General features: G+C 39.8%; 1 protein-coding gene across 1 annotated transcript; it reads right to left on the bottom strand.

Annotated features, from left to right (window-relative positions):
* Positions 1–3,975: 3,975 nt before the first annotated feature.
* LOC142166011 (secreted RxLR effector protein 161-like) lies at positions 3,976–4,380 on the bottom strand. Its single transcript, XM_075224411.1, has one exon. The coding sequence runs from the start codon at positions 4,378–4,380 to the stop codon at positions 3,976–3,978; it is 405 nt and encodes a 134-aa protein (XP_075080512.1).
* Between the last annotated feature and the right edge of the window lie 11,211 nt (positions 4,381–15,591).

Below are 15,591 nucleotides of genomic sequence, written 5' to 3'. Positions count from 1 at the left end.
CTTTGTAACTCTACAATTACAAAGACTTTTACTTATGACTAAATCTAGTCACAACATAAACTCAAGGAGTTTATGGATTTACAAGAAGATTCCTAATCAAACGCTTATAACTAAGTAGTTTAGGAGATACACTAAGTACAATAACAAAGTTACAATTCAACTAGGACAACAACGAGCTATCTTTTAAGAACTGGTCCGTAGTTGCATTCAACTTTGTTCTTCAAGCTTGAGAGGATTGATTTTTCAGTTTTGGCAAGAAGCTTGAATAAGAAACTGAAACCTTCAAGTGATGTTTTGTATAAAACTCATTGTAGGTACATATTAATTACATCACTTGAAACGATGTGAGTACTTTATTTGGTTAGAGAATGGGTGGGCGCTGGAGACAGTGCAGTGCGGCAGAAACAATACCGTCAGTCACTTCATTTCCAGCTATGTCCAATTGACTTTGTACTGCTATGAGGAAACCACAAGAGTATCAGGTCCTTGTGTGGGTTCCTAGCTTCTGAAGCTGTAGCAGTTCACCTTTAGCTGGAATCCGTTAAAGCTTGCAGTAGTCCAAGTAGGTTAGGTTCCCTATCTGGTTCTTAACAGTAAGTTTGTTAGATCATCAAAACATAAGGCAAGAATATTTAAAATCTATCAATTTCCCCCTTTTTGATGATGACAAACTTAACATTTATAGAGTGAAGTTAGAGCAGTAAGAACCAGTTTAAGTATCAGAGGAACACAGAGTTCCCCCTGAGACTATGCCTTATCGTAACAATAGTTCCCCCATGTGTTCCCCCTGAGTTGATGGCCGTCCGTATTATTTTTCCCCATTTTGGCATCATTAATAAAATAGAATAACAGCACAAAGAAGTCCAGCTAAGCTAACTCATGCCACATATGTGCACACAATCATGATAGAGAATATGACACAAAAAGAGAGTACTGACATAATAAAATGAGGATTGATATTAATAAAGTTTTAATATGCCTCTGCTTTGAAAAAGCGAGAGGCAACATTGGACTTGTTAATGGGAGCAGTAGTTTTTCATTCCAACAACACAAAAAAAAAAACATCCGCCAAACCATAAAAAAATATAACAAACATATCCAGAAACTGATCACTGAAGGGGTACTTAGGGGGAACTAGGAGTAAAAAGGCTTGGTAGCTGCAGCAAGTGTTTGGAGAACGAGGTCTATTCGGGCGTTTGCCGACTTTTGCTCATTGAGCAGTTCTGCTTTTAGGTTCTCTACTTGCGCCCTGAGATCAGCATTCTCCTGTGTCAAACGAGCCACTTCATCATTCGACATTGGAACCCCTCGGGCCTGCTGACCTTCCAGGATAGCATTCCTGGCCTTGAACCGACAAATTTCCTCAGCTGCACTGTTCTGGGCATTGATAAGTTGTGAAACAGTTGATGTACTTCCTACCCCCCATACTTTTTCACACACTCGCACTCTTCCAAAGTCGTATGTGAGAAAGTCTGCTTTCGAGTTCCCACTTTGCCCGTCCCTAGTGGGACTTTAAAGAATTTGAACACTGGAGTAAGCAAGAATCCATAAGGAAGGCCATGATTACCGTCTTTGAAGGTGGCAACCTTTTGCATGTGTTTAATCATAATACCAGGTAGGCTCACAGGAGTAAAACCGTCCAGTTACTCCATTAGGAATAGGTTAAACTTATAAGTCACTGACCTCCTTTCAGCTCGAGGCAATAGAACTTTGTTAACCAATTCAAACAGCACCAATTCAAACAGTAGATGGTGCTTTCTTATGGATCTGGTCCCCTTTCTGGTTAGCATTGTCTTTTACCACTACATTTCTGAAGTTATACTGACACACATCTCTTACACTGGACACACCAGCTGTAGGAACTTTTAAGATCTCTCCAAGCAATTTTACATCAAAGACGATGTCCACCCCATTGACCAAAGCACAAACATGGTCAGTATCAACTGGAAAGAGGCTAGCAAAGAAAATTTGTACTTCCTCCTCATATACCTTAGGTGCATCAATTTGAAATAGATGCACCCAACGTTGAAACTCGATCGTTTCTAGAATTTGGCACATTCCAGCCATCTCAGAGATTGCTGGGTCAAACGTACGACCCAACAGAACTTTTGGATGCCTCAGGCGCTCAAAGCCAAGGCTGACTTCACTTCTCATTTTCTTCATAGAAATAGGTTCTTCAAAAGATTCAGACCTGCGTTTCCCAGACTTCTCTCCACTGACTTTTCCTTTTCCCTTGGATTTGACTAGGACATCCTCATCAGACATGGAAAACTCACTCACCACCTCTTTCATCTTAGACCTAGATGTTGACCCTTTCTCTAATGAAGTAGGCTTCGTCTTTTTCGAAGATTGTCTAACAAGTGAACCAGGTTCATCTGGAGTTTTCTCTTCCACTTCGACTATAGGGATCGCCTCACCACTTACAGGTACACCATCTTTCACCAACTTTCTTCTTTTCTTCTTACTACTCTTCTTGCTCCTTTGAAGAGCAGAATCGTAGGCCACTTTAACTTGAAGCCTGGTAGTAGGTCGTTTGATTTCAGACTCAGGGGTGGACACAACCCTCCGCTTACTTATGAATGCATCAAGAGACACATTACCCAGGTCTTCTTCATCACTGGATCTCATTTCAGGTGCTTGAATTTCCAGGGGCACAATATCGAATGCAGGAATAGCACTTTCCTGGGGATGAGAGCCCTGATCTGGGCCCTCCAGAGAGGGATCAGGTTCCTCATATGATGCCCCAGTAGTATCTTCTATTGCATCCCTTCAATAGCTACAATGGCCCCTTCTTACTCCACACTTTGTGCCTCATTTTTTGAGATGTAATCTCATGTAGTACACAATTAGCAAATACCACAAAAACGGTAACAACATTTTTCTCTTCCTCAACCGGTGCTTCTACCACCATGGAATCGGTGGCAACGATGGCAGAACTCTTTGTGACCTCAGGACTTTGACCTTGTTCTCCATTTAGGGTTTGACAGGTGGGAACATAAGATGACTAGGAGAATGGAGCAGTAGGTTCAAAGGTTTCTGAATTGGGAAGAGGTTGGGAAACCAGGGAAGGGGTGACTGTAGCAACAGGAGTAATAGAGGGTAAGGAAGGCTCAGTGAGAGCGGAAGATTCCATAGATTGATCAGTGGTAGTGGCAACTGAGACAGGGAGATCAGAAGTCATCTCAGCCATTGAAAGAAGTGGTGTGACGATCCTCCTTTTTGGGTGATTTTAGTGTAAGACTTATGGTTAAGAAGAGCAGAAGAGAGGGGTTTTTTAAAGGAGAGGATAATTATGAAGAGAGAGGAATAGGCACCGGTTCTAAAATGGTGGTTGGGCGTGGAGAATTACAACGTTTCAAAGGGAGATGGAACGATTTGAAATGATGAGATGTGACAGCAGGATCTGAAAAGTTGATAACATGGTAGTTGTATTCTGTACCCTTTTTTAAGACATGTATTAAAGGATGTACATAACTACTAACCTTTGGTACAAGAACCAGGTTCTTGACCCTTTTTTTGAAAAGAATCAATCCTCTTTTATCATTCATGCACTACATCTATCGCCTCTATGCTCATCATGTGTGTTTACCTACAACAGTATTGAAGTGAGTTAGGCATGGCCAGAAAACACTTTGAGCCAGTTATTTCTTAAAGGTAAAATCCAGCTAAAGAGGAATCAGGTTCTCAATTTGGCTTCAACAGCCCCAGCTTCACTCTGTTTCTTTCAAACTGTTCCCTACTTAGCGCCTTGGTGAAAATGTCTGCAATTTGATATTCTATGCTGCAAAACTTCATACATATAAGCCCTTTCTCCACATTGTCTCTCAGAAAATGATGCCTCACATCAATATGTTTTGTCCTTTTGTGTTGAACTAGATTCTTGGTCATGTTGAGTGCACTGGTATTGTCACATAGAAAGGGCACACTCTTAGTGAGTACCTTAAAGTCCTCCATTTGCAGCTTGATCCATAGAAGCTAAGCACAACAGGATGCTGCAGCTATATATTCAGCTTCAGCTGTTGAAAGAGCCACTGAATTTTGCTTCCTTGTACCCCAAGACATAAGACATGAACCTAAGAAGTGAGCTATTCCAGAAGTGCTTTTCTTGTCCACAAGATAACCTGCATAGTCTACATCAACATACCCAATCAGATTAAAACTATCACCTGATGGATAATACAACACCAGGTCCTGTGTTCCTTTGAGATATCTCAGTATTCTTTTGGCATCCTTCAAGTGAAATTCCTTGGGATTTGATTGAAACCTTGCACACAGCCCCACACTGAAAACAATAACAGGTCGACTGGAAGTGAGATAGAGGAGAGACCCAATAATGCCTTTATACATGGTTTGATTCATAGGAGCTCCAGTTTCATCCATGTCCAGTCGAGTGGCAGTTGCAATGGGAGTGTCTATCACCTTTGATGCTTCCATGTCAAACCTCTTCAAGAGCTCCCTGATGTATTTTTGCTGACAAATGGATATACCCTTTAGGGACTGTTTTACTTGAAGACCCAAGAAGAAGTTTAGTTCCCCCATCGTGCTCATTTCAAATTCACTTCCCATGAGTTTTGCAAATTCTTCACACAAAGAGTTAGCTGTTGCTCCAAAAATGATATTATCAACATAAACCTGAAAAATGAGCAGGTTCCTTCCTCGTTTCTTTAAGAAAAGAGTATTGTCAATTTTCCCTCTCTTAAAACCATTTCAAGGGGAATTTTGACAGTCTTTCATACCAAGCTCGATGAGCCTACTTTATCCCGTACACAACTTTGTCCAGTTTAAACATATATTCAGGGTGCTCATGACATTTAAACCCTGGGGGTTGCTTCACATATACTTCTTCCTTAAGGAGTCCATTCAAAAATGCACTCTTCACATCCATTTGGAACAAGGTGAATTCCATATGAGATGCAAAAGCGATTAGAATCCTAATAGCTTCTATGCGAGCCACTAGAGCAAATGTTTCATCATAGTCAATCCCTTCCTCCTGATTGTAGCCTTGGACCACTAGCTTGGCCTTGTTCCTTGTGGTAATTTCATGTTCATCGAGCTTGTTTCTGAATACCCACCTAGTTCCTATAATGGTTCGATTTGGGGGTCTAGGTACCAGGTGCCACACATTTTTTCTCTCAAACTGATGCAGCTCGTCTTGCATGGCTGTAATCCAATCTGCATCTTTCAAGACTTCTTTGATATTTTTGGGTTCTATCTGGGAGAGAAAGGCTGAGAAGGCAAGTGAATTTCTGGCTCTTGACCTGGTTTGTACTTCGGAATCTAGAGGAGTGATAATGTTGTCTATTGGATTAGAGCTTTGGTGTCTCTAATTAGATGCCTGAGGTTCATTATGAGAGGATGAGGATATGTTTGGCTGATTTTCTTCTATCCTTCTCTCCGGTGCTAGTGGAGTTCCCAGAACTGCATCAACCACTCTTTCTTCAGCTTCAGTGGTTGTGATTGAAGTGTTTGGTTCTATTAAAGATGAGGTAGCATTGTCTTCATTTGGCTCCTTAACTTGACTCATCATATCTGTCTTTCCATTTGTCATATTAATGACTTCACCAGGAACTAGTGCGGGTTCTCCGTCTTGATCTTACTCACCACTCTTCTCAGTTGATGGATAAGATTCATAAAAAATAACATGAACAATTTCCTCAACATATTGAGTCCGCTTATTATATATCTTGTAAACCTTGCTTTGAGAGGAGTAGCCCAGAAATATTCCTTCATCACTCTTGGCATCAAATTCACCAAGCTGATCCTTTCCATTGTTGAGAACATAACATTTGCATCCAAATGTTCTTAGGTGAGTCAACTTGGGTTTCCTTCCATTCAACAGTTCATACGGGGTTTTGTTCAGAAGTGATCTGATCATGCACCTGTTCACCAAGTAGCAGGCGGTATTGACAGCTTCAGCCCAGAAGTTCTTTGAAATTCCTCTGTCGATCAGCATTGTTCTTGCCATTTCCTCCAGAGTTCTTTCTTCCTTTCTACTACTCCATTTTGTTGGGGAGTTCTGGGAGCTGAGAAGTTGTGTGTGATGCTATTTTCATTGCAGAAATCATCAAATTTGACATTGTCAAATTCTGTTCCATGATCTGATCTAATGCATGTGACTCTAGATTCCATCTTCACTTGGATTTTCTTCACAAAGGCCACAAATACCTCAATAGTTTCATCTTTGGTTATGAGAACTAGAGTCCATGTGAATCTAGAGTAGTCATCTACTACCATGAAAATATATCTTTTTCCTCCTCTGCTTTGTACCCTCATAGGTCCACACAGATCCATATGCAGAAGCTCTAGTGGCTTTAAGGTGCTCACATCTCTTTTAGGCTTAAAAAAGGACTTCACTTGTTTTCCTCTAGCACAGGCATCACAGACTTTTTGCATCTTGAATTGTGACATAGGCAGACTATGGACCAGGTATTTCTGAATTAGTTTGTCCAGAAGAGAAAAACTTGCATGCCCAGTCTTCTGCGCCATAGTTCAACTTCATCATCAACAGCTTTCAGATAACTCAGATCACCATTCTGTAAGGACTCGAAGTTAGCGACATAGATGTTCTTATATCTTTTGGCCATAAGTACTATTTCACCGGTCACAAGATCAGTGAATGTACATATTTTGGACAAGAATTCTACCTTATTTCCTTTGTCACAGATTTGAAAAACACTCAAGAGACTGTACTTGAGGCCATTTACATAGTACACATTTTCAATAGAATGAGTGAGTGACTTTCCGACTTTTCCAACTCCAAGAATGTACCTTTTTTTGCCATTGCCAAAGGATACACTCCCTCCTTATAGGGCTTTTAGTGAAAGAAAGTCCGTGGCGTTCCCAGTCATTTGTTTTGAACACCCACTATCCATGAACCATTATTGGCCGCTTCCTTTCACTGTTCCCTGCACAAGAGATTAAGAGTTAGTTTTAGGAACCCAAACAAGTTTGGGTCCCTTGTAGTAAGCAAGAGGATGAATAAGAGTTCTCTTAGTCCATGCAGGTAATGTGCAGCTTTTGTGAGTAGAACCTGGTCCCTCGTTTGTAATCACCGTTTTAGCAAACACTTTATTTTTCTGAACTGGTTGATTCTTGGCCTGGACATCTTCCTTGAAGCACCCAGTGTTACCACATCGGGTACACGACCAGTTATCAGAGATAGTGACGTACTTACTGTGAGGGTTGTGAGGAGTTTTCTCCCTTTGGAACCCTACTCCCTGCTTGTTTTTACAATCATTAGTATGCAAGGCAGTGGTAGCATCTGAGGACCAGGTCCACTTTAGTGACTTTTCAAGATCATTCTTTACTTTTTCCAGATTAGTTTGGAGAAGCTCGTTTTTTTTTCAATTTCAGCACACATCCTAAATCTCATAGCTTTCACCTCATTTTTAAGCCTAATGTGTTCCTCACTTGCTATCTCCTTTCCCTTTCCAGAACTTTCAGGTTTTGACTTAGTCCATGGTTTCACTATTGTTTCCCTTAGGTCTGTAACTTCTGCCAACATATCACTCTTTTCTTTTCTAAGGATTTTAATGGTTTTCTTATGGTCAGTAACTACAGCCACTAAGTCATCTCTAGTTTGTTCAGATTCTCCTAATTCTAAGGTCAAAGAGTCCCTATCCTCCACAAGACTATGAAAAGCAGTGATTAAAACATCGACTAAAGACATGAGTTTTTTTTAGAGAATGGGATTTCAGATTTCTCTGAACATCCCTGAAGTTTAACTCTTTGTTGCCATTGTCTTCATCATCATCTGATTGAGACATCAAAGCAAAAGTTGAGTCATATCCAGTCTTTTCGCCTTCAACTGCCATCATGGAACTATCACCAATATCAGGTTCATCTTCAGACTCACTAGATGAATCCCTCAATGGTGCAAGAGCTTGTCTTATCATTTTATCTGCAGATCTTTTTCTCTTGAAGTCCTTGACAGGAACCAGGTTCGTCTTAGCTATTTTCTCATGATGGTTCTTGGAGAATTCTTGCTTCAGGAGAGGACAGTCTTTCATGAAGTGTCCAGGCTTTCCACACTTGTAACAAAGATCCCAGTTTCTTGGTCTGATAGAAATGTCCCTTTTTAGCATTTCTCCATTCCTTTCGACCATCTTCTGAAATATTTTGGTTAGGTAAGCCATGTCACTGTCTTCCTCACTTGAATCATTGTAATCAGCTTTAAGTACCAGGTTCTTTTCCCTTTTTGGTTCTGTTCTTTCACTATTTATCTTTTTCTTCAACTCACGGGTCTTTAAGTTTTCGATCAGCTCTTCTACGGTCATCTCTAGCTTGTTTCTGGGAATGATTTCATCAAGGGAGTGTAACTCATTTATGATGGAAGTGAATCTCGTATGCATATCTTGAATGGATTCATCATCCCTCATTTTGAAGTGTTCATACTCGGCAGTGAGCATGCCAATCTTAGACTGTTTTACTTGTGTAGTTCCCTCATGAACTATTTGTAAAGCTTCCCATATCTCCTTGACAATGTCATAAGTGGAGATTCTATTGTACTCTTTAGGTCCTATTCCATATACTAGAATTTTCTTGGCACAAAAATTCTTCTCCACAACTATCTTGTCTACTTCAGTGTACTCTTTGCTAGTTTTTGCCATTGAAAATGGAAGTTCCTTTAGTACTCTGGTTGGAACATAAGGACCATCACATATGATATACCACAACTCACAATCCTCAGCCATGATAAAATCGTGCATTCTTGCTTTCCACCACCCATAGTATTGTCCATTGAACTTGGGTGGTCGGTATGTAGATTGACCTTCTTCCAGATTTGGTAGGGCGGTCATGAGGATCCTTCCTAGGTGTTAGCCTGATAGAAGAAACCTGCTCTGACCAATTGTTAGTTTGTATGAGTCCACCAAACAGTAGAGTACCCGGTCCTCTACAAGATTCTGCTGAGAATGCTAATAAAACAGTATGTAAATAAGGCAATGGATTTTTACATGGAAAAATCCCACACAAAGGGATCCAAAAACCACGACCTACACCTGTACGCTTTTAACTTCACTAACTTGTAAATAACCTATTACAAGCCACTTTACAATGACTCCATTGCAAAGGATTTACTCAACTAACTTGTGGTACTCTTACGATAAGCCACTTTGTGACTTCCTAGTTACAAAGGTTTTTTCTAACTTGTGATGCTCTCACCATAAGCCACTTTGTAACTCTACAATTACAAAGACTTTTGCTTATAACTAAATCTAGTCACAACATAAACTCAAGGAGTTTATGGATTTAGAAGAGGATTCCTTATCAAACGCTTCTAACTAAGCAGTTTAGGAGATACAATAAGCACAATAACAAAGTTACAATTCAACTAGGACAACAACGAGCTATCTTTTAGGAACTAGTTCGTAGTTGCATTCAACTTTGTTCTTCAAGCTTGAGAGGATTGATTTTTCAGTTTTGGCAAGAAGCTTGAATAAGAAACTGAAACCTTCAAGTGATGTTTTGTATAAAACTCATTGTAGGAACATCTTGATCACATCACTTGAAATGATGTGAGTAATTTATTTGGTTAGAGAATGAGTGGGCGCTGGAGATAGTGCAGTGTGGCAGAAACAGTGCCATCAGTCACTTCATTTCCAGCTGTGTCCAATTGACTTTGTACTGATATGAGGAAACCACAAGAGTATCAGGTCCTTGTGTGGGTTCCTAGCTCCTGAAGCTGTAGCAGTTCACCTTTAGCTGGAATCCGTTAAAGCTTGTAGTAGTCCAAGTAGGTCAGGTTCCCTATCTGGTTCTTAATAGTAAGTTTGTTAGATCATCAAAACATAAGGCTAGAATATTTAAAATTTATCAGTAGGAGTTTGAAGTTCTAAAGTTCATTAAACTTGAATTGGGGTGTGATTCATGATTTTGATGATCTTTGATGTGATTTGAGCCTCGAGCAGGTCCGTGTTATGTTATGGGACTAATATGTGTGATTGGACGAGGCCTCGAGGGCCTCAGGTGTGTTTTGGGGTGGTTTCATGTCATTTCGAGCTGTTTTGCAATAGCTGATGCTGGTGTTTGGTGGTGTTCTTCGAGTTCACGAGGATCCTCTCGCGTTCGGGAAGAAGGATTTGGCTTCTGGGATTTTATTCTTTGCGTTCGCGAAGAAGAAAATTTCTGTTACACGTATCTGATTTCGGAGACTCATATCTCATAATATATAAGGAATTTAGAAATGATCTAAAAATAAAAGTTGTATCCCTTTGTGTCTAGTTTTCATAAAGGTAAACCATTTAGCATTTGGATTTGTGTACAAAAAGTTATGGCTGGTACACTATAGGTTGTTCGGGAAGATGAAGAAGAAATTTGTGTTGAACAGGATGACTTTGACAGCTATATCTCAAAATCTATAAGGAATTGGGAGATGAGCAAAACATGAAAGTTGTAGATCTTGGTGTCTAGTTTTCAAAACATCGAACCATTTCTCATTTGGAGTTTTATACAAAAGGTTATATCTATTATACTAGAGGCTATTTGAGAAGAGTTTGGAAATGGCTTTTGAAAATTTTGTTCATCGTGAACGCAATGGGGGGCTCGTGAACGCGAAGAAGGGTCGCCTGGGCAGTGTATAAGTTTAAAAAAATGGGTTTGGATCATTTCATCTCATTTCCTCCATGAGAGTCGACCTAGGAGCGATTTTGTAGCTCCATTTTCATCATCCATATCAAGGTAAGTGCTTCCCACATATTGCAAGTTAAATACTTAGATTATATCTAGAATTTTACATGGAAAATCATGAGAAATTAGTGGAAATTTGGGATTTTGAACAAAAACCTAGAACTAGGTATTTTTTTTTAGATTTTGACCACGATTTTGGGCATGAAGTTGAGAATAAATTATATATTTGAGTTCGTGAGATTATGCGTAAACTTTATCTTCGAAGAATTTTGGAATCCGGGCACGTGGGCCCGTGGGTGATTTTGTCAACTTTTCAAGCAAAGTTAGAAATTTATCAAAATTGAATTGTTGTGAGTATTAGAGTATATATTTATGGATTTTCTCATTTATTAGCTAGTTTTGGAGCGTTGTGCATCGATTTGAGTCATGGGAAGGTCTTGGAAGCCGGTTATGGAACTTCGGAGCGAGGTAAGCCTCCTTTCTAACCTTGTAAGAGGGATTTATCCCCATAGGTGAACTAAGTTATTATGTGCTTCTAATTGTGGGGGGCTACGTACGCACGAGGTGACGAGAGTCTGTACATAGCTACTAGCTATGCCTATGTCCGGGCAGTTTTAGGCTTACATCGTGCTTTGTTGATATTGTTGTTAATTTATGTTATCGTTGTCTTGAGAAGAAACGAGATTAGGTTTGCTTAATAATTGCGATGAAAGGAATTTTTATTGAGAAATTTATGATTTTAAGGGTCTCCATGAAACTTCGTTTTTTTTGAAAGAATTGAGAAATATTATAATGACTTAAGAAATCTATGTGTAACCGCACCGCATGTGCACTTCGCAAGCGGGGAAATCTCTTTAAAAGCTTCATGTTGAATTGTCCTTATTTTGAAAGGAACCAAGAAAAAGGATTTTGATTTATTAATAAATTATATTTGACCGTGTTGAATGTATAATTCGCGAGTAGGGAAATTCCGTAAATAATATTTGACCGCGTCACACGTATGATTTGCGAGCGGGGTATTTCATTATACTACCCTTATGGGATCGGGCCATTCGCCTTGGTGGGGTAATCGATGCATCTATGGTTCGTGTCATTCGACCCTCGGTAGTGCAAAATTTACTTTTATGTTGGATCGGGCCGTACAACCTCGACACTACTTGCGCATGCTTTACTCAGTGTTATTCCATGACTTGAGTTTATTATTTGTCTTGGGATGGGAGTTTCCAGCTGTGACATTAACTAGGAGAGGACTTGTTAGTTCTTTCTATACACTGATTTATGACAACCTCTTGATGATATCCACTATATCTTTATATATATATATGCTCCGGTTACGGAGGGAACTTGCTAGTTGAGAGATTGAGCAAAAATTGTAAATGAGGGAATTGTACCACGTATTTAATACATGTTTATCTCATGTATTTGCTCTGTGTCATATTTATTCACTTATCTACAATATTTGATATTATTGGACCACTAGTAAGTGTTGGAGTCGACCTCTCGTCACAACTTCTTCGAGGATAGACTGGATACTTACTGGGTACGCATTGCTTTCGTACTCATACTATACTTGCTGTGCATTTTTGTTGCACATGCACATGTATGTCTAGGGGCCTTGTTGGGCGCAACAGCATGGTGGATACGTAGACTTAGGTGAGCTGCATCTCTTGAGACGACTCGCAGCCAGCAGAGCCTCATTCAGAGTATTATATTTTCTTTTCTGTCCAATTTGTATTCTGGACACTTATTGTATTACATTTTAAATTCCTAGAAATTGCTCATGCACTTGTGACACCCAGTTCTAGGGCGAGTATGGGATTTTTTAGTATTTAAATTGGTTAAGGACATCATTATTTACTAAGTGAAGTTCATTATATATTGTTTAATGTAAAGAAAAGAAACAATTTCAAAAATACTGAAATGAGAATTTAGTTAACTTTTTGGTGTTGGTTTGCGTGACAGTGGTGTCCGGTGCCATCACGACCTTTAATAGATTTTGGGTCGAGAGGATATAGGGTTATTAGAAACACTTCCCTTCTATTTCCTCATTGTGCGGTTTGATTTCCTTGAGGCTTATGTCTTCATTTCCTTCCCATTCAATCTTATGCAACGTGAAACGATGGTTTTAAATCGGGAATCGAGGAATTGTAATGGTACTACAGCTGTGGTGCATGATATTTCCTCATACATATTTGACTGGGCAACAAAGGATGAGGAAGGGAATGTGGGAAGTGTCTTGTGGTGATTAAACTCTTAGAAGGCCAAGTGTGGGAAACAAGAGTCGAGTAGTTGCTTAAAGGAGTGAGTTTGACCAAAGTGGGAGAGTGGCAGAGCATCACATGGGTTATGTGGTAGGATGACTACACACCTTGAGATGAGTTTAGAGTGAATTGGGATTCACGGTGGTCAGTAACTGGGTCTACGGGATCGATTTGAAATATTGGCTGTCATACGGCGAGAAATTGGGTGCAACAGAAAAGAGTTGCTTGATATGAAGAAGGATACAACATGACTTTGGATTGGAATTTATTGTCGTGCCTTTAGTTGATGTCCATGAGGAGTGAATAGACTTGTGCAACTAGTAAGTGAGCATGGTTCATGATGGGTTACTGATTTTGTAGTAGTTGGGCAGTTCAGCGTCATTGGGAGATGTTGGCATATAATTTTCATAGATGGGTTATCTCTTGTGAGAAAGTCAGCAGTCGCGTGGTTGGCAAAGTTTCTATGAAGGATTTTACTGGCTATCTAGTAAGAGGTCGAATATGTGGATGTTGCTAGAGAGCCAGAGTGTTCATGAAATGCTAACGGAAGGATTTCGAGGAATTTGGCGGTTTGATTGCGCAAGATCATGTCAATAAGAGATAAAGGAACTTTGTGGGTTCCAGGGTTGTGTATAGTATCTTCAAGCTAAGTGGGAGAGTCCCACCACCTACGATTGGGTTGCATGGTCGTCTATTTATGAGATTTCGGGTTATTGGTATATTGACATGATATTATGACTAAGGAAGAGGGTCAACAATAGTGATTTGAGCAAAGAATTTGAGGAATGCATGCTATAATTGGCCTTATTGATTATATTCGGGACCATTTCAGAGTGGGTGGCTCTCAAAAACGGTCCTAGTGGATTCAAAGGTTAAAGTGTGGTACCTAAGGATTTTGAGTCCATAAGTATGGTTAAGAATCAATCTTTTGCAGCGGATTATGAAAAGAGGCTTGGAATGTTCTATGATATCTTCGGCTTGCAGTGTAACATTTTGGGGAATGAGAGAAAATGACTTCGGATTTGTAGAGGAATTTTAGAATGGGTGTACCAGTTGAGGGTGCGAATATGCGCACAAGGAGGGTATGAGATGGTTCGTGGGATTTGAGACCGCATGGTCTCGTGATATAAGGCCACTCGAGATAAGTGCGGATTGAGTTTGTTATGTGTTGAATGAAGTTATTATTATTTCTAAGACAAATTAAGGATAAATTAGAGGAAGTTAAATTGGTTAGCTATGATTGAATTGGCATATTGGTGGTAGCGATCAGTTCCTTCAGCATGATTTAGTTATGCATGTTATTTGTGATGGTACGTGCGAGGCTTAGCGGCCACTGTAATTGATTTTATCTGGGAGTATTCAAGTATTATGGCCTATTATGTATAGGCGGATCCCGAAAGGGTTATGGTGGTTTAGACCACTACTTGAGGATTTTTGTGTTCTATGGCTATGAGAAATTACTCGCGTGTTGCTATGGTTATCCTAAAATGATAAGTGAAAGGCTTCTATATGATAAAGTGTTTAACCTATGAGAGGTTCAGTAGTTATGATGAAATTCTTGTACTATCCCGTATGGGCAGGTTAGGTGCAGTGAGCGGCATGCAATTTGAAAGTTAAGGGTTCAGGTTGCAGTTCGGTATTGACAAAGATGTCACGAGCTCAGATGAGCAGGAAAAGATTTAAATGTTTAAAGTAATTTGATATTGTCTTCAGCGTCACTTGAGATCAGCTCCTTGTGCAAGAGGCTTTGTGTATTGATTTGCGGATTCTCGATTTACTTTACAACATTTTGTGGCCGATGATAAGGATGTGCAGACTTGTTACCTGGTGTGGAAGGTAGTGAGAGCGTATCTCACGGGAAGATTGTATAAGTGTGATAAGTAGTCACTTGATTGATTGAAGATTTAAACCAAGTATGAAGAATGTGGTAATATCACTTATTTGAGAATTTATGCCAGGAGGGCGCTCAGTTCATTTGGTTGTGGACTGCGGAAGTTTGTCCCGATTATGATGGTTGTTCTTGTGTGTTATGGTTCATAATGGGGTGATGATTCTAGTCAAGAGGAGAGATTCAATGATTTGTTGATTTGGTAGTTGGTTATGAATTTCTACACATCTCTTTTGTCGTAGCGGTAGTACAAGAGTTGGAAAAAGAATTATATATGTGATGAGGTGCATGGTGAGCATCATATTCGGGGAATGTTGGCTATTATGATCAGAGAATGTTATTATGGTCCTGTGAATGATGCGGTGCATGGTGTGAATTCAGCAAAGGTGTGCGGTCGTGTATTGGTGCATCACATAAAGATTGATATAGTGTCCGTATGATGGAAGCAGGCCTGGCAGAGAATTTCGGATGTTGGAATTTAGCTCTAAGGCCTATTCTGCTAAGTAAAAGGGAAAATCTTTAGATTAGCTCAAGCTAATGTGCCCAACTGAGTTGTGATAGCACGGGTAGGTGCATGAGGTGTTAAGTAGTGATTTCAAACAACTCCAGAGCAGTTCTTAGCATGTTCGAGGATAGACGTATGTTTAAGTGGGAGAGAATGTAACGACCCGACCGATCGTTTTGAGATCTAGCGTGTCGTTTGGCGGTTTGAGGACATGAGCAGCTTCATTTAAGGCATTATGACTTGTACACATGGTCGGAATTGAATTTTGGGAAGTTTGGAGTTGATTTGGAAAGAAAATTATAAATTCGGAA

The sequence above is a fragment of the Nicotiana tabacum genome, chromosome 11 (genome assembly GCF_000715075.1).
Source record: "Nicotiana tabacum cultivar K326 chromosome 11, ASM71507v2, whole genome shotgun sequence".
Lineage (NCBI taxonomy): Eukaryota > Viridiplantae > Streptophyta > Magnoliopsida > Solanales > Solanaceae > Nicotiana > Nicotiana tabacum.
Note: the sequence above shows the minus strand (reverse complement) of the source record. Positions and strands in the feature narration are given on the sequence as shown.

What these genes read in the sequence shown, in the direction of transcription:
- LOC142166011 (XM_075224411.1), bottom strand. Translation starts at nt 4,380, where the DNA reads ATGGATGAAACTGGAGCTCCTATGAATCAAACCATGTATAAAGGCATT.